The 20,029-nt window shown below is 43.4% G+C and overlaps 1 protein-coding gene and 1 long non-coding RNA gene across 9 annotated transcripts in view; both read right to left on the bottom strand.

Moving 5' to 3' along the window:
- LOC120096678 (uncharacterized) overlaps window positions 1-2,964 on the bottom strand; it is a 37,794-nt gene extending 34,830 nt beyond the window's left edge. The window contains exon 1 of the long non-coding RNA XR_010057600.1: window positions 1,579-2,964. This is a non-coding gene — a long non-coding RNA (uncharacterized LOC120096678). The remainder of the gene's footprint in view (window positions 1-1,578) is intronic.
- Window positions 2,965-4,566: 1,602 nt separating this feature from the next.
- Meis1 (Meis homeobox 1) overlaps window positions 4,567-20,029 on the bottom strand; it is a 142,698-nt gene continuing 127,235 nt past the window's right edge. For 3 of the 8 annotated variants that reach the window (XM_063273629.1, XM_006251529.5, XM_039092455.2), the window contains 3 exons: window positions 9,510-9,568; window positions 8,349-8,438; window positions 4,567-5,781 (listed from right to left, as the gene is read on the bottom strand). In XM_063273629.1, coding sequence (XP_063129699.1) covers window positions 5,498-5,781; window positions 8,349-8,438; window positions 9,510-9,568 — 433 coding nt within the window. In that variant the 3' untranslated portion in view covers window positions 4,567-5,497. Of the gene's footprint in view, window positions 5,782-7,951; window positions 8,052-8,348; window positions 8,439-9,505; window positions 9,569-20,029 lie in introns of those variants that run through there. The other 5 variants (NM_001134702.1, XM_063273628.1, XM_039092454.2 and 2 more) reach the window with 5 other exon arrangements.

Consider the following 20,029-nt stretch of genomic DNA (forward strand, 5'->3'; position numbering starts at 1 on the left):
TTTTAGGGCAAAGACTCTTTACAATGTAAGTGTCTAGCAGATTGCCCAATATATTTGTGTTTTCCTCTCAGCTCCGCCTTGGAAGAGAACGTTTTAAACGTTTTTGGGGGGAGCGGGGGGGGCTGGTTCGATGTGAAAGAGAACCCTCCCCTTCCCATTATTCACTGGCTTTGGCCTCCCCGAAAGACCCCCAACTTTGGCTCCCCCGCCCCCCAACCAGAGGACTCTTAGCCTCTGTGTCGCTCCTTCCCTTGGTGATACTGTTCGCCAGAGGGCCAGTGTGTGTCCGGTAGGACAGAAGAGACCAGGAAAGATGCCTAACCAGACTGGGCACCCCACACCCAAACCCACACCTCCCTGCTGACAGTCCACAAACACCCGTTGGCAGCTTACATCAATTCCTGTTTTAACTGCCTTCCCAAGGGCCGAGGGCCTGCGGGAATCCAAAGTGGGGGAAGTTTCTAGGGCTTTTAAAGAAACCTGAAGGAGCTTCTGCCCAACACACTGTCATCCTGCTCTACGCTATGCTACTGGGGTGCTGTACGCTCTAGAACCCCACCCACCTGCCCAGCCTGACTGTGGAAGGGAGCCTCGGGTCCCCAGGCTCTCAGAGTCACGCTCTCAGGAGCGCCCTGGGATTCGGAAGCCAGAGCTCGGTCTGGAAAAGTCCTAAGGAAGTATTCGGGCAACTACACCCCACTCTGAGAGGTTCCAAGGGAAGGGGCCAAGAGTGAGACCAAGAAGTCTCTGCACGCGCTTTGGCGCTAACCCATGGACACCCAGGCTCCTGAGACAGTTAATACTTCTTAACTGAGTTTCAGATGGCGGGGGGTGGGGATTGGGGGGGAGGCATAGGACTCTTCTGCAGCCCCGGAGTATCCCCGGAGTAGGTGGTATCGCGACTGAGACCCACCCGCCCACGTACCAGACCCAGCCCTGACGTAGTGCGTGGAGAAACTAAAGGGAGTCTGAGTCGCGGCTGGAGCTGGGCGAGCGGGCCACAGCGGTCTCCTCAGAGGCTTAGAGCCTGGCCCTGCCCGGACTTTCACAACTCCTCTGAGGTTTCCGACTGCACAAGGGAAGCTGGAAGCATCTCTGAAGGCTCAAAATCCCAGCGTGGGGGAGCAGTTTTCCCCTTTCCCAACGTTTGGACCTGGTCCCTGGACTTGCTCAGTGTAAGCTTCTGCCCCGGATGCGATCCCCACACACCCAGATCCATCTTCTCCAGGCCCGCTAGGACCCCGGCACCCCAACTGTCTTCCGCGTCGCTTGCCCTCCCCAGGGCTCCACCGACCACACCTCTCCCCGTGGCAAAACTCGCGGGCCCGGTTCCCCAAGAGGAGACAGCCTCCAAAGGAACTCCTAATACCATCCATACAGCTTTAATGCGCTTATAATTCGATAAGTGATTTCAATTTGAAATTGTTAGTAACTAATTTTATGGGTAATTTTTCCACATCAAATATTTAAGCATCAGATTAAGGGCGCCAGTTCCGACGCATGATCATAAGGGGGTTTCTCCCCACCCCCGCCCCCTCAACACACACAGCCGCGCTCCGCCTCCCTCCGGTCTCCTACCGCGTCGTTTTTCCAAATCCCCAAAAGGTGGCAGTCGAAGCCGACTTTCCTCTTTTCCTGCGGCTCAAAAGAAAGGACAGGAGTGGGGGGCTGGGGAGGTGGGGGTTGGGGGGGGAGCGGCGGGGGAGGGGTGGGGCGAGAAGAGGGCCGGGAGGGACTGGACGGTGCCAGGACTTTGCAAGCTGAGCCTTTAACACGTTTCCACCCACCGGGCGAGCGAGAGCAGTGGCGAATTTCCTGGAGACGTCTCGGGCCACAGCGGCGCGCCCGGCGGCCCTGGGGTCGGGGTGCGGGCGGCTCGGCACATTTGCACTCAACCCTCAGCCTCCTACAAAAGCGGGAGATGCAGAGAGGGACCCGCCGGCTTCTTTCCATTTCTTTGTAGTTTAATACTGTCAATGTTGTACAGCCAACCTTGGTTCTTCGAGGCCGGGCTCTTCGAACACATAAGTGTGTGTGGTGGGGGTAGGGGGGGGGCGGTAATGGGGGGGCAGGCTGGGGAGGGCGGAGGGGAGACTGGGGGCGCAGCGGATGAATTGCAGACCAGTTGCCAAACTTTTTTCCCCCTGCTGCCGCTGCTGCTGCTGCCGCGGCTGCAGCCTTTGCTTTGAATGTGTGTTACTAGGAAACAGCAAGCCGTCTGAGAAGACGGAATTTCCAACGTGTAAAATGTTCTTAACGGAACCATTGAGCGAGTGCAATAAGGCGTGAGGGGGAACTAATCTTCCCATTTAAATGTTTGTGGCAATTTTATCTAAATGAATTTTAATGCTAAACGAGGGTAATTCCCCATTTGTAGCGCGTTTGCTTCTTTCCTGTGCTTCTAAAGCAGTCGAACATCGAGCAATGAACAATAACAATAAAAATACTGCCAAAGCATATTATTCACTTTGAATGTGTTATAATTACATTTGATTAAATATGATCCGGTAACATTTTTAATTTTTTTTTTAAAAATAAAACTTAAATGGCACTAGTCTCCTTCAGCCAGCGGACGCCCCCCCCCCCCAAAAGAGCCTGTACAATTGTGTGCCCTGTTTAGGGGAGGGCGTTTTGTTTTTGTCCTTTTAGAAACATCAAAACCAGTCTCCACACCTCCATTATTTCCCTCCTTCCGATAAGTGTCGTCAATAACCTCAAAGCTGGCTCTGAAATTTACAAGAGGAAAAGCTAAAACAGAATTAAGCGGGAGGGTGTCAGGGGCAGGAACAGAGAGACCTGAGGAGCGAGGCTCAGACAAGCCTCACTCCGAGGGGGAAACCACAGCACAAAAGCTTGTTTTATTTTTTTCTAATTCCTAGACATTAATGATCATGATTCTTTTTAATCTCCACATTCGCCAGACCCCCTTTGCTTGCGCTCACTACCCCCCCCCCAGCCACCTCTCCCCCTATTCTCTTCACTGTCCTCTCCTTTCCCCCTCCTCCTCCCTCCCCGGTTTTCTCCCCACCCCGCCCCCTCCCACCCCAAGTAGGTTCCAGGAGAATAAAGGCTGACTCACCGGGCATGTACTGGGGAGGTAGAAGTAAAAGGACGGTTAGTTTATAAAGTTTATTATTATTTTTAAAAGTAAATAAATGGTTGTTAACTGCTACTAACCACCCATCAAAGACAATGGTGTCACTGATATGGACACTTACACAGTCGTAGAACTGTCTCTGGGCCAAAATAGGAAAGTTAAACGGTCCCATCTTTGGGGGTGGGGGCGAGGTGGGTGGCAGCGCTGGGACCAGGCTGTAACACCTCCCTCCTTTCTCTCTCTCTCTCTCTCTCTCTCTCTCTCTCTCTCTCTCTCTCTCTCTCTCTCTCTCTCCCCCCCCTCCCTCCCTCCCTCTCCCCCTCCCCCCCAGCACGTGCACGTGTTCTGAAACAAGGCCCCATAAACAAAAGGTGAGAGTGCACGCTGCTGTTCTAGCAGGTGAGGCAGTGACTCACCATTGCAGAGTAGAGCCAACCCACAGCTGGTTTCTCTTTCCAAATAGAAAACAGGATTGCTGTGGGCAGTTTATAAGGTGACAAGGGCCTGAATGTCAGACTGGAGTTTAAGGTTTCTGACCCATCCTTTGTTCCCAAAGCAACCAAAAGGCTGTTTTCTTTAAAAATTAATCTGCCTTAATTAAAATATTTGTATATTTCCCTTAGCTGTGCGGAGCCCTCTTTAGAGCAGCGATTTTATTTAAGGGAAATTATAAGCTATTGCAGCTTAAACATGTTATTTTGAACCATTTAGCTGGCTGTCATGCAGAAATTCTGTACAGCTGTTCTGGAAAATTGGTTAATAACCAGTTTTAGCCAATGAGAACATAGAGCATATTTATAAAAATTAGATTTTGAAGTCTGGTCTCTTCAATTTTATATAGTTAATTTCTTAATAAACATGTACTGCTTGTCCTAGATAATATCCTTGGTGAAAGACTGGCTGTGGGCTTTAGCTTTGCCACAGTACGAAAGTATAATGTCACTCATAGTGTAGGTGACTAATACTGAATGAAGTCTGAGGCTACAGCTAGCTTAGTGACTTTAACCCTAATGTTGTTAGTATTACCAGTTCATTAAGTCATCGGAAACCAGTGGTGACAATTTTCAAATATATATGGCCTGGGGAGCTAATTGTTTGTTATCATTAAAAAAATACTGCACTAGTCATTAGAAATTTGAAGAACGCATTTGGCGAGCAGTAAAATCAGAATAACAAAAATATTCTTTATTCTGGAGCCCGACTTCATTACTGCACTCAGTGACTAAAACGGTACTTGGATTCTCGAACACATTCAAACTCCATCAGAATGCTAAGACACCGACTCTTATTAATAATTCGCTCCTTGTTTTCTTGATAGAAAAAGGCTATTGACAAGCATTTGTTTATCTACAACAGGAAGTTGTAATTAGCGTACCCCACTTAGTAAACCTCGTCTGCACGCCACCTCACACTAACCTGCTACTTTTACCAAAAAAAAAAAATTGCAATAATACAGTTCGTCTTTCCAGTCCTTTTTGCACAAAATTTATTTACAATGTCTACATAAATGCTCCAAGGTGGGACTATGGAAAAATACACACATGACCAATGCTTTGCTGAGAAACAAAGTCAACATATTAAAAATAAATCTTCAGTCTATGTTTTTTTGAGCTGCATAAAACAGGAAGTGATGTATAAGGTGATGGTTGTTGTCGCATGGGGACGATGACGCTTGACGTGACAGTTAGGCTTCTAAACACACGGCCTTTGGGTTTCCATGGCTCCTTCTACCAGTCTCCTTAAGACACTGCCTGCAACAGCTGATTAATCATTGTTGGGTGACTGCAGTTTTTCCCATCCTTCCCGATTTACATCTGTTCAGGCCAATTCAAATATGGTGAGTAAATGAATTAGACATGCAAATTCAAGCCCCAGGCTAGAGAGAGGGAGAGAGAGGAGAAGAGAGAGAGAGGAGAGAGAGAGAGAGCGCGCACATGGCTGAAATCCTAGGCGAGAAGAAAGATTCTTCTGCCTGATAGTTATTTTAATGCTCTAAAAATCCTGCAAATCAGACCTTCCTGTCCCTTGCAGGATGACTGTAAGGCTTTTTAATGTAAGGAGGCTTCTGGAGGAAGTGAAGAGCTATGGAAACAACACACATAGTGTGGAAAAATTTCACATTTTTTTTAAAAAATCTATAAGAAACAACGTAATATGGATAACAGTATAATAGCATTTACAATATTTCACTCTTTGTTCTTTTAATGTCTTATATAGTTATTTTTGCATGTCCCCCAAATTGACTTCGGTTGGTTTTCCTGCATTTTTAAGAGTCCCTATGAAGAATTAGGGATGCTCCTTGGTCCAAAGTAGATGTCAAGAATGGAACTCCATAGTCATTGCAGAAAAAGACATGATTCGAGATCAGTCACCATTGCAGACAATGCATATTCCCTTAAGCTACTGAGCGTGAATGTTCATGACTTGTCCACTCATTGTCGGGTCTCCTGTATTAAGAACCGAGGGGCTTGACGCTGACATTGGCATTCCAGGGTGGGGCTGTCCTCCATGCATCATCACTGCGGGGTGGTGAGGATGTCCAGGAATGTACGTATGCATGGGGGGCCCATGACGCAGCTGAGCAGGATGGGGGGGCATCTGGGCTTGGGTATAACTCGGCTGTCCCATACTCACACCCATTGGACCACCCCGGGCTACATACTCCCCTGGCATACTTTGCAGCCCTGTGGAAATTCAAAAGAAAGAAACAAAAAAAGCGAAAAATTACAGGAAGGCAAGGGTGCGGTTCTGACTATGTCGATCCTATGAAATCCAGGGAACGTTGTGATGGAGGAAAGGGATGGGGCCTTGGGAGATATTATTTTAATTCATGTGGAAGAGAATCAAAGTGGAGATGTCGAGCTGGAATCAGAACCGGACACTGTTTCCCTTGCACAGCCATCGGACCAGTCCTCCTACCAAGTCTAGTTTTAAGCAAACAACCGTTGGGTTCTGATCTAAGGAAGCATTTTTGTTCCCTGAAACATGCCCTATCGGGAGCATGTACACTGCTCCGCCCATTAAACATTGCACGGGAAGCTGAACTAGACAAGCTCACTTCACAGAGATTACTTAGCAAGTCCTGTACCTTGGAGGTGTGTGTGTGTGTGTGTGTGTGTGTGTGTGTGTGTGTGTGTGTGTGTGTATGGAAATCAAAACAGTTATCAATAAATTCCTTCCACATGGCCTCTTAGAGCTGGAGGAAAAGAAAAGCTTCACAGAACTCTGTCTACCTTACAATGATTTCGAGAACAATAAGAAAAATTGGAGCTAAAACAATACTCCTCTTGCTTTGAGGGGCCTCTTGTCTTCTGCATGGATTGCTCTAGTTGATGGAAAGTGACGGGTGTATTGTTTCTGAGAGCCATAAGGTCCATCATCATCGAGGGTGAAAGGCATAACGCCATTGCTAAGTATGTTCAAATGGCTTTAGTTCTAAGTAATAGCGCACTGTGAATACGACGAACACCTTCAAATAAGGTCTCCAGGCTCTGGCAGTGAATGGCTGCTTAATCTAGCCTAAAGGAACATTTTTAAACTAATGAAAATTGCTTATAAAATATACTGTACCCACAGCTCTTTAATCAAAAAAGATGATAATATTTTTTGTAATAACCTATTAATTTAATTGGTCACGAAGCATAAAATACATCATTTAAATTTAATTGACCCAGAAACTAAGAAACAATATTTAAATTAACTAAGCTAGAGAATTCCATGATGAGGTAATAAGACTGTTGATTTCCAAGCTCAATGGAATGCTTTCAGAGTGAATTGTTAAACTTATATGGGACTCCCACCCACAGAAGAAGACCAGCATGTGTTCCCCTTGGCCTCAGCAAGAATTTTAAATAGTGTGTTAATATAATCAGGGGCACATCCAAGACTCTGAAATCATGGCTTTTAGTTTCAAAAACGGAAAGCTAGACAGATGCCGTTAGGGGCAATTTCGGAAATGAACCGGGGCTTTGGAGTTCAAAACGGTTTTGCTTGTTTGAACTCAAATTTCTGGGGTGTCTTTTTTAGGAGAGAAAATGACAGAGTGAGAATCTGGGACAGTTTTCCTAGGCTCACTTCACTGGGCCTGCCACTGAAGATTGCATTAATGATCTCAGTTTTTGTATACTGAATAAGTCAAATCCATTTGTCACACTGCAAGTGATGGCATACTTAATTTGGATATAGTCAATTAGCCTGGGCTAAGCCCTGAAGCCTGCTGTGCACACCTCTATTTTGTATTCTCCCTTTTCCCATTGCCACACGTAATCCCATTATGATGGACAGACAAAGGAACAAACTAAGGGAAAAAAAAAAAGAATCAAAGTTTAGTTGACTGAAGCTCAAAATATGCCTTTACTTACCCTAAGTAAAGCTGTGTTTATTTTTACCTAAAAGAAGTTCTCTGTTTGGCTTCTTGGTGTCTTGCAGGTTAGTGTAGAAATGTAACTCATGCATCAACTGCGGTTAGACAGATTTATGGTACTTTGGGGACACGCTCTTTCCTCTCCTTGCACTGCTGCAGACTGCTTACATTTTGCAAATCAGTCTGTTGCTATGACAACCCACTCCCCCACCTCCTGACTGTTTCTTGTTTTGTCATGTGGTCAGTACTGTACAATAGCAACACACAGGATAAATGTATATCATACACAGAATTTGCCAGCCTAAAACCTCGATCAGGACCAATGAGAGGGAGAAAAAAAAAACAAACAAAAAACAAAAAACGAAAGAAGCAAGAGATAAGGCTTTAAGGGAAAGGAAGTAGCAAGCATGAAGCTATGGGCAAGGAGAACATGAGAGGACGCAGGAGGAGAATGCTCCTAGGACAAAGTGAAGACAAAGGCCCCGTTTGTACTTACTTCCCCCTGGCTTTCGATTGGTTAACTAGATGAACGTTACATGTAGTGCCACTGCCCCTCCATGCCCATATTCATGCCCATTCCACTCATAGGTCCTAGAAGGGAGATAAAAATCCAAGAAGAGGCCAGAAGATGAGCAAAGTCAACAGATAGTGCCAAAAGACCCTTTAAAAAAAAACCACACACACACACACAGGTTCTAGGTGGCTGAGAGGCAGTGAGATCTTGCGCACAGAAGGTCCTGGCTTCCCCTTTGCAGTAGGGATCTTAGATGTGCAGTAGCAAGGCAAGGCAGGCAGCTTGAGAAAGCAGAGGGTGGGCTCCTTCACCTGCACTGACAGGAGGACTTGGGAGGGTAATGTGAAAATCTACCATACCAAAAAGAGTCTTACCTGGCGCTCTGATGCCCATGTGCTGCTGACCGTCCATTACAAAACCTCCCATTGGCTGTCCATCGGGGTTATAAGGTGTCCCTTGGCTGACTACAAAAGTACAGAGCACAGCTTCTTAGTCACAGGGGAGGGGAGGGGGCACGGGAGAGGGGGAGGGGACACAGAGAACATACCAAGCAGATTACATTTTTATTTAAAAAAATAAATAAAAAGTTAATTCTTTCTCTCTGGCCACTTCTATCTGCCTCAGTGACTAGAGTTTCAAGGAACAGGCTAAGACACAAAATTTATGCTGGGGGTTTTGTCTGGTAGTCCCATAATGTGCATTTTAGGAAAAGAAGGTGCTGGAACATGACTAACTGGGAATGGGCCCAGTGTGAGGCTAGCAGAGCTCTCAACAGAGCACGGTTCAAACCCGCCTCACTCCCGGTATATTTGCTCGCCGCCTTTGCTACCATGTTGTAATACCAAACAAATCCCAGGGCTCGTGACTGGAAAAAACAAACAAAATGGTGCTATTATTATTACTATAATTATTATTATTATTTTTTAGAACTGCGAGCACCAGAAGACAGATACTAATGAGCGAGGTCATGAGAACGAGAGTCGCGTATTTATGTCGCTAACTGAGTCCCGTGTTTTAACGGTACATGAAAAGCTATTTCAGAAGTGAGCTGCCTTGGGTTATTAAAGCACACAAAAGCTGTACCTCACTGAATGTCTTTGAACTTTACTGAGTCCCACAAGTGATCCTGACCCCTTTGCCCTTTTGACAGGTAATAAAGTTTACAGCAATTCCACACCAAGCCATGCACCAGGGAGTGGTCACAGTGGTAGAAAGCTGGGTCGGCAAACTCGGGGGGTGGGGGGAGAAAATAACATTAATATATTGAATGTTTACAAAGAAGATTCTAGCTGAGCACATGGTTTAGGAGTTACTTTTCCTCTCGGTTGGCTTTTTATTCTCTACTTTCGTCCAGTGTTTTATAATGATGTTAAGTTGATTAGTGTTGTTACAAAACCAAACTGGTTTAATTTCCAAAGCCAGGCACTCCTAGTACTCACTCCCAGTTCATTTACCGGGCAGCAGCCCTCCTGGTGAATGGCTTGAGGTTGGTTTTCGCTTGCCTGACTTGAATACAGTCACTAGAGGGGACTTGCCTGCTCGGTTGGACTGATCTATCATGGGCTGCACTATTCTTCTCCGCGCATTAATAAACCTGTAACCAAGAAAGCAGAGCATATTCATTATTGCATTTAAAAAAAAACAAAAACAAAAGGTAGAGGAAGAGAAGAGCTCGGTCAGCCTTTCTCTCCCCCCGTGGACAGCCTCGCATGCGGCAAAACCTATAACCCCGTGACCTTTGAGTACAAGGCTTGGGTTTCTGAGTTGATTTATGTCTGCCTGTTTTACCACAGTTGGACACTTCCATTTCATCTTTTCATGGGGGAATTAGCAGAGTTTTCAGGAAACAATGCTAGCCACCACTCTTTTCAAAGGGCAGAGTTGGGAGTCTGGAGGAGACACAGAGGAGAAGCTCTGAGGACATCTGCTCCCTCCCAATTACTGACATTTCAATCTTACACTTTCTGACTTCTTTTTCACCCAGTGTTTGATCCAAGCCTCCCCTACCTTTTGCAAACCTAGCTCCATCCTTATGTCCACCCCTAAGATAAGAGCCGAGTAGGCAGCACCCCATCAATTGAAAGAATGTCTGGAGTTTATCACTAACTCACACTCCAGGGGACTTTAAAGAAATGCCTTCTTGGAGAGATTTCTTGGGGTGACTTTTTTTTCTCTCTTTACGCAAAATCCAAAGTCAAGACAAGGTCCCATCTATGCAGCCACTGAATGTATAATTTTGCTTTTCTGCCCCTAAACACCTTATTAAGTCATTCTATGTTTATTTAAAACATTGTTTGGTACAAGTCTCTTTATACCTCCTCCAAAAATGTTAAGTCGCTGAAATAAAACAAAAGCAAACAAACAATAGCAAAACAAAACAAAACAGAGACCCTGTTAACTCTGAAACGGTCTCTACAAGGCTGTAACTCTTAAGCTCTTTGTCCTGGGTTTTAAGAATTGTTTGCCAAATTCATAAAATACAGACTATGTGTTGGGTTAACTTTACTTCCCAACCCAACTCTGAGCAGGACATCAAAAATACAATAAAAAGTTCAATACTACCCTATTAATATTGAAGGGTTCACAGTCTGATATAAATTTTAGTTTGTGCATCTGTCTATTTGAGCAAAGAAAGCAGTTCTGGAACTCCAAACCATTAAACAGTCAAGGATATATCTTTAAAATAAAAATACATGCTTCATAACATTTTAAGATTCTCAATATCCTGTACCTGCTTGTGTCCTTCCTGAGAAGCAGTTCAAGTAAATAACGGAAGTCGATTCTGACTCAGATTCTAACTAAAAGGCGCAGTGTGGGTGCAGACCTGTAGAGGCTACGTGAATTGTCTCAGTTTTTACGTATGACGTTTCCTGAACTGCTAGCAAAAATATTCAAAACACAGGATCTACAACAAATTGTGTTGCAAATCAGGTTATCATTATCTTATATAAGCCATGGAAATTGAAATCATGTGAGCAGAAGGTTAGATTAATTCTCCGTTCTCATTATAAGCACAGGTGTAGCCCAAACACCATGCGAAATAACCAATTAAAATGGGGGAAAAAAATCTGCCTTTTCATTAGCTGCCTGCACTGCATGACCAATTAGAAAATTATTTAATATTAATATTCTGCATATACCAAAAGTAATTTTCATAGTAACTTATAAGTAAGACAGCAGCCTCATCTTTCCATGCCCAAGCAGAACAGCCAGAGAACTCTCCATCTGTGTAGATCTTTAAGTAGGCTTCTGTTCAGAATCTCCACTGACAGAGGAGAGACTAAGTCTGCTCACTTTCTGTTTCAAGTCTTTGTAGACACATTTTATGGGTAGGGAGAGCAGTTTTTTTATGTTGGTTTGATTTGATTCTTTGAGACAGGGTTTCTCTGTGTAGCCCTGGCTCTCTTGGAACTCACTCTGTAGATGGAAATAATTTAGAACTCAACAACAGATCGGCCTGCCTCTGCCTCCCGAGGGCTGAGGTTTAAGGGGTGTACAACGAAGACAATCTTTAACAAGGCTCAAAGAAATTGAATGAATAGAATACCAAAGAGATGCTAAGACTTTGTTGATGACAGAAAACTAGGGAACAGTCATGACCACCTTCCTTTCTAATGCTGGGACTACAGCAGCCATTGGTGTACCACACTTAACTTCAGACAAAGAGTAAGCATGACAGTGACCACCTCAAAGATGTGCTTCATCGCTTAGCTTGGCCATTAACACGGATCTCTCTAATATTCCACCAAATCAATGCATAGCATCTACTGGAAGCGAGCACAGCACTAACCATCTTCCCTAAGAGTCCGTCTTTGAACAAAGTGAGCTGCCAGAAGCTCCCGCTCTCCATCTAAAATCACGTTGTGGTACAGCTTTCCTGGACAATGTAAACAATTCCATTCAACGTTTGAACACAGCCACCATATTTTCTAGGCTTCTTTCTTTCTTTTTGGTTGTGAGCCCAGCCTTTAACGGCTGAGCCATCTCTCCAGCCCTCTTTCTTTTTTTTAACCCTGGGTTAAACATCCATGGTTCTTCTTTCTTTCTGGAGGTAAGTCCCTCTCATAGTTTAAGCCTGTTATCACTCGGGCCTCTCTCTTCAGTTTGCTGAGACTGTATCTCTCTGGAGGTTTGCAGACAGATACTAGTCACATTATTTGGGGCCTGTCCGGGTCCCTACATAAAGGATAAACTCCTTACTGCATCCCCTTAATTCATCACCCATAGGTACTAGGTATTATTTACTTCTCTTGGTACTGATGATAACTGTTTTTTAATTGATTTGCAGATTCAAGAGGTTTATAGTTTATATGGACACCAGAATGAGAATCCTGCCATTAAAAACAATATCAAACAGAAACACTGGAAATCAAAGAAAACTCAATGACTTTGAAAGGCATGGGTATGTTACTAGGTCTGCATAGGACTTCCTTGCTTGCCTCGAGGCAGTGTTGCATGGAGCCCATGCTGTCCTCAAACTTGCCCTCTAGCTCAGGAGGATAACCCTGAAATTCTGAATGCCGAGACTATAGGCATTTCTAACTATGCCCAGTCTAGGAGGCTTATGAGACTTAACTCAGGACCTAGTATGTGCTGGGAAGGCAGGCACTGTACCAGCTGACCTACACCTTCAACCCAACTTCCTCTTTCAGAAAGCCATCATTTAAAAACATTTCAATACAACAGAATATTATCAATATATTTGGGTCACAGTAAGTTCTTGGAACATTATTAAATTGTATTATCTATACTGTTCTGAACGATTTGCATCATGGGTCAAGGTCACGGCGAACATGTTTTCCTAAAAGTAACTAGTTAAACAGCAACGCATTTCATTTTCTAAAACAATACTTCATTTCTGTGTGCATGATTTTACAAGTCAGCATCGCTGGGGACCTCAGGAAACCGCTTTTCAGAATTAGCTGCATACAGCAGAGCGAGCATTTAGAAGGCTTCAGGGGTGAATTCAGATACAAAAACATTTTCCTTCTGGGCAAAGCAATAAAATGGCATTCTTGCTCCTCCCACTATAAGTCAAACTGAGGTCAGCTCCCTCGTCCCACTATCTGTTTAAATAAACTGGCCCTGGTGTTTGTTTCTCAAGTGCCCTTTGACCTGGGTCTCATCCTCCCTGCTTTGGTGACAGAATGCTTTGCTTTTCCTTGTGAAAGAAGCAAAATTATCAAGAAGTTTCTAAACCTGGAAAATAACAAAATGCTGTTAGAGTGAATGTGAACATATATGAACTTATTTTTCTTCTTAAAACACTGTTATTTAAGGAGAAATCAAAATAGCTACTTTAAGTACATATATGTACATGTATATGTATATATTCTGAAATTAGATCAAGTAGTTAAAATTAAAGTAGTGTCTCTGAGAAGAAGTGAGAGGGAGATAGATTAAACACACATTAGAATGTATAATGTGAATACATTTTCCAATGGCTACAGAAGTCTTTTTCTTAATAACTGCTATTCAGATATAATTCAGATGTTGATATCAGGCGCTTGGCTTACTCACTGAAATGGGCAGATTTACACTTTTTCTTAATAGAATATAAGCAAAATATACCACAATTTAGCTTTTAAAGACAGTGAACTGTTCGGTTAAGTGAGCTTTAAAGGTTATAAATATTTTATTTGCCTTCATGCATTAATGTACAAACACATGTGCACACACACACAACACAGACACACACACATAAACAAACACACACACACAACACAGACACACTCACACACAAACACACAGACACACACAACACAGACACACAAATAAACAAACACACACATACAACACAGACACACAGACACACACACACACACACACACACACACACACACACACACACATGCACGCCTTAATTATAAAGTGCTTTGAAGAACTCCACTCCCTTTCTGTAGGTGATAAACAACTGGATTAAGGAAAGAAGGCTGTATCTCCTTGTGTGTGCAGCACAGAATAAAATTTCTATTGAGAGCCAATTCTCTTCCTTCTGCGGCCAAGTCTTAGGAAGGAAAGGAATACAGTGGTTTGACCTAACAGCTTTCTTCCATGTCCAAATAAACAGAGATGTACTTTTTTTTTTTTTTGCCTTGGTTGTTTGTTTAGGACTCAGCATCATTATAAGGAGGAGTGGAGCTATGACAGGGAAGAGTCTCCCAGTTTCAGAAACTTGGGATCATCTATAAATTGAACTTTACTTTTTGTGTTTGTAAGAATCAGACAAGGGGATTGCAAGCTGCATCTGAATTTTGTTTTTAACAAAGAATTTCTGGCTTCATTTCTTTTCTTTGCTTCCAAGTTGTTACCTGTTGGGTATTTTAATGTGTGCATGTGTGTATATATGTGGTATGTATGTTTATGTTTGTGTTTGGTATGTTTGTTGTGTGTTTCCTTGTGTGGTGTGTGTATGTTTGTATGGTGTTTGTGTGTGTGCATTTGTATGTGTTTGCATTTGTGTGGTTTTTGAGAGTGTGTTTGCATGTGTGTATTAGTATGTGTTTGTATGCATATGTAACTGTGTATGCATTTGTGTTGTGTGTGTTTGTGTGTGTTGTGTGTCTGTGTTTATTTGTTTATTTTTCCCCACTCAGCTAATGCATGGTCTCCTTTCCTTTTCAATTGTGGAGCAGGATGGTTTTCTGAGCAAGAACCAGTGGAACTGCTTTCTGAGATGAGATGTTATACTTTATTTTGTCTGCTTTTTGCCCTGGTCTCGAACTGTATTCCTAAACTGAATTTTCACAGAGCAGGAGGATCAGCAGAGCTTAGTGGGCACGTGGTAGGAACAGATCTCAAGGCGGAGTCCCCAGTTCCAAAGCCAACCCTGTGGACCGTTTGAGTCCCCCTTCTCCACATCTCTGTGATAAAGACCAAGGGAGGCTCACCTTGCCGGACCCCCTTACTCAGCTCTATTCCTCAGTGTTCAGTACTCAGCTCGCAGATCACTTTGGCATGTTACAGCCAGGGCAGTAATACACAAAAAAACCAAAGTGACTTTGTCTCCAAACAATGACCCTTGTCTCTCTCAGGGCTACAGTCTTGTTTACCAGCTGGGAATAAGTAAATAGAATGGGGGAGCGGACATGGGTTTACTGTAACGTGTGTATCCTTCTAAGTATGGAAAATGGACATTTTTCCAACACCCTCAAGTGCTTAGGAAGATACAATAGCAATGATTAGGTGAAGGGGGATGGTTTAGGACAGACAACCAGGCCTAACGGTTAAGCTCTAAGCCTCGAAGAGAGATCCTGTCTCAAAAGCGAGAAGAGATGACACTTGGGTATGACCTCTGGCCTACACACACTTTTGCACATGCACACATGTGAGCCTGCATACACATTTGGACATGAGCACACACACATACAAACACACATCATAAAACACACATCATACACAAGTAGAAATGATCACACCAACCAGAAGGGCATATTAGTGGAAATGAATTGATTAGTATATGCTATATTTATAAATACTTACTTACATATTAAAATAAAAATGAATAACATGAATTCTTAAGTATAATTTAATCACTGGCAATTTCTGTATACACCATTCTTTATTCTATTAAAAATAATCACAATATATACAATATTTAATTAGTACAGAATTTATTTGGGGATTTTCTAAAGATTTTGTTTAATTTTTGGAGTAAGCATAGTGAAATGTTTAAATAAAAATATCTGACATTGGATGATGATTGTAGAATTTTAGAATGTTGTTCTTTTTTCTATACCATGAGCTTCCTTAACACAACATTCTTTCAACCATGCTGGGGTTAGTCAATTAAAATCAATGACTCTTTGAGAAGTCAACATTTTCTTATAGTTGTGAAGCATGCTTTATAGACAAAGACCACAGGAAATTGTAACCGCCTCCCAAGTAACTTTGTGTTCCATTAAGCAAAAAGTTTGGGTAAAAAAAATCTACTGAGAAACATTATTGTAGATTTACATTTACTTTTGGACTTAGTGACTCAAAACTGGAAGCTTTCGGGATCCGTCCTTTCTACAAATCATTCCATTGGGAGATAAAATTTTATAAAACATGATTTTAAGATGCTCAAGAAAGTTGACTCAATCTCAAGTCAAAACCTTATGAAATCATATTTTTGGCACCCCTTCCTAGTTTCTTAACCTCCTCCAGGATCCGGCAGCTCCCAGGCTGAGCTGCAATACATCACTTATGTCTGGGGGTGGGGGTGGAGAATGGCTTCGGAGAAGAGTTGGACAGACATGGAAAGGGGGAGGCAAACTCTCTTGCACTCCCACTCAAGAATCATAATGTCAGATGGCTCAAATCACAGGAATTCCATCAGTCAGAGTGTAAGAAGCCAGAGGCAGGAAATACAGGAAGAACCGATGCTGTCTAACTTGAGCAGAGAAGTTAATTATAGGCAGGTTTCCTTGAGAGCAACTGGTGGAGGGGCCATCCTTAAATCGATGACAGCAACGACAGTGCAAAGTAATGACAGAGTCTGGGCGATGTTTTGAACTTAGAACTGAAACAGGGGCGAGCTAACTTTTTGCTGGATGGGTGCACATCTCAGAAAACCCCCCTTGTAAACAAAGTTCACGTTAACGTTTGGTTTGCAATCGCCTTGGTGGCCTTCCTAAGTCTTTTGTTCTAACTTGAACCCTTAGCCTTGGCTGCTCCTTGTTGCCTTCTGGATCACTGAAACCTGGGCGCTACATTTGGTAGAATAAACCATGAGGACTTCTCCATAGGCTCAGGGAAGGAAGACTGAGTGGTTAGAAAGAACTTAGAGGAGTGGAGAGGTGGTTCAGTCAACACAGTGCTTGCCACACAAGCATGAAGACCTGGATTTGATCTCCAAAACCCATGCAAAACAAAACAAAACAGCCGGGCACAGCCGTTTGCATCTGTAAACCTATGGCTGGAAAGGAAGAGGCTGAAAGACCCGTGGGGCTCACTGGCTAGCCAGACTAAGGTGAATCAGACAGCAACAGTTTCAGTGAGAGAGCCTGTTTCAAAAATATAAAATGAAAAGCATTAGAGAAAGACACCAGATGTTCATCTCCAGTTTCCACCCAAGTGTGTGTACATGCGCGCGCACACAAATTTAAGTATCCGTTGAATTCTTTTTAATTGAGTTGAATTGAATTTCCAAAATATAGCTCCAGGAACCAGGTGGTGGCATGTGCCTTTAATCCCAGCACTTAGGAAGCAGATGCAGGTAGATCTCTATGAGTTTGAGTCCCGCCTAGACAGCCAGGGCTCCACGGAGAAACCATGACTCAAAAAACAAACAAACAAACAAACAAACAAAACAAGTTACAGAATGGTGTAGTCCTCATGACTATGGTAACACACTGACACATATAAGATAATATAAGATATCTACCTAAATGTGAAAATTTGAGTCTGTAAGGGAAAATAGTAGTTTGCTTAAGTTTCAGTCAGTCTAGATGGTTATTGACACAACATAGAAGTGATCTGACCATCACATGTAAGGAGAAGCTTCGGAAGCTATAAAAGTAGACAGAACAGAGGTCGCTCTTTATTTCCGAGCTGAGCCTTTCGTTTTTAATTAAATACTAATTTTCTTATTCATGAAAAGTCAATAGAGTTGTATATAACTGAACGTCTCTAACATATTACTAAGTAAACGTATGCGTTCAAGGCAAACCCTGGTCTCCTGCAAATCTCCATCATAAAGAGGAGCGATCAGTTTATCCAATAGAGTAGGGCGCAGTGGACAGTGAATAGACACTAAGCAATAGGCATGAACCCTGGCGACACCCAGGCAATTCAGATAGGTGGCCATTTTAGTGATTAGGTATACATTGTTTCTTCAAAGAATGGTGCCTTAAATCAAAGGCACTCAACTTAGGGGTTTCGACCCCTTTGGGGTCGAATAACCCTTTCACTAGGGTTGCGTATGACATCCTGCACGTCAAATGTTTACAATTCACAAAGTAGCAAAATTACAGTTAGGAAGTAGGAATGGAAATTATTTTATGGTTGGGGGAGGTCACCACAACATGAGGAAATGCATCAAAGGGTTGCAGCATTGGGAAGGTTGAGGACCACTGCCTTGAACACACTGACAACCTATTATTGTGTTAGAATTTTGACTCCTTCCACCTACAGAAGACATTACTGAATCTTAGTCTCCTCCTGGAGTGCCTCTGAACTCTTTGCTTTTTCCAGAACCCTTTCTTCAGTTGTTCCAGCTTCCTATACCTTCAGTTACCATAAATTTCTGGCCTGGGAATCTTCACTCATACTGGGGAAAATATTTCAAAATTTACCTTGTCACTCAGTTCTGCCTGGTCACAAAATTTAGCTACAGAACCCTGTAGTGGCACAGGCCTTTAATCCCAGCACTCAGGAGGCAGAGGCAGGCTGGTCTTTTTGACTTTGAGTTGAGCCTGGTCTATAGAGAGACCAGAAACCCTATCTCTAAAAACAAAAATAAATAAATAAACAAATAAACAAACACACAAATAAGCTACAGAACCTACGAATGGGGGTTTCTGTCTGTCCTTTCAAATAGTGGAGCCTCTGTTTCAATCCATCAATGTGTAATGTCACAATGTGCACCATGTAAACTCTAGAGATGCACACTGAGCTGTAAACACCCAACCCCCATGAAATCCATGGTCCAAATGAAGGAGACAAGATGGCCTCCTCTTAGAACTTGACAAATGGCTGACAAAGCCCTGTCAGTGAGGCTTTGGGAATGTGAGTTTACTGTAGGGTTGCTGGATGCCAGTGATTTCTTTTGTCTTTTGTGTTTGTTTGTTTGTTTGGTTGGTTGGTTGGTTGGTTTTGAGACAGGGTCCTACTATGCTGCTCTAACTGGCCCAGATCTATGTAGACTAGACCTCACAAAGATCTGTCTGCTTGCCTCTACTTACTGAGTGCTGGAATTAAATGCAGGTATTACAACATCTTCCCCCTGTTCCTCTCTCCCTCCTTTTCTCCCCTCTCTCCCTCCCTCCCCTATCTCTCTCCTTTCCTTCCTTCTTCCCTGCCCCCCTCCTCTTTCCTTCTTCTGAAGAGTCCTACGAATCCTAGGCTAGTAGGCTTCAAACTGTTAGCTGAGACTGACCTAGTACCTCTCCCTACCACCTTCCAAGTGCTGCTGGGACGGAATGTGTTCTCTACCAGGTTTAGTATGATAACGGCACTAGAGACTGAACCCAGGACTTCCTGCATGCTAGGTAAACACTCTACCAAGCTAGTGTCTGCTGTCCTTAAAAAAGAATTTTCCACACAGTATCTCGTTCAAAGCACTGCATCACTGGCAAGGAGACTCAAAACCGTGCCTAGTCAGAAGAGCCTGAGAGTTGAGTGGGATCACGCCACTGACTGACTCTGAGGTGAGAGCAGCGTTTAGGTGTGCTGGCATAGTGATCTAGTGGCTAAATGTGAAGAAACGTGCTTTGCAGGTTGTAAAACTAAATACAGGAGTTCCTGGTTTTAACGCTGTGATAAGTCTCAAAAATACATGATAGCACAAAAATTCCTAGCAGCATAAGCTAGAAGCGACCCAAATGCTCGCCAACTGACCCAGGAATACTGAATGTGTTCCTATTCACACAGTGGCTCACTGCTCAGCCAGGACAAGGAATGAGGTGCAGACGATATGTGCTAGAGTGCAGATGACCCCGAAGAAAACATTACATAGAAGAAACCACTAACATACGAACACATACCATAAGAGCAGTTTGTATGTGCATGTGTGTGTGTGAAATGCCCAGAACAGGTAAATGCAGAGACAGAAGTACAGCGGTGACTTCCTGGAGATGCTAAGCAGAAAATGGGAAATGAGAGGAGAGGTAGTAGCTAAAAGGGCACCTAGTTTCTCTTAAAGTGGCAAAATATCTTAAAACTGATGGTGGGGAGGGTTTCAGAGTTCTGTGGACGCAGCACTGGGTCATGCAGGTTAAATGGGGGAATGTCATGATGTGCACGTCTTAGATAGTAAAGCTACTAAAAACAAACTCTTGGCAAGAGACCTGAAGAAGCCCTGGAAGCCCTGGACCAGGAACCTTCTTGTCCCTGCCTCTTAATTGGCAGCTAG

This window comes from Rattus norvegicus, chromosome 14, assembly GCF_036323735.1.
Source record: "Rattus norvegicus strain BN/NHsdMcwi chromosome 14, GRCr8, whole genome shotgun sequence".
In the NCBI taxonomy this organism is placed as follows: Eukaryota; Metazoa; Chordata; class Mammalia; order Rodentia; family Muridae; genus Rattus; species Rattus norvegicus.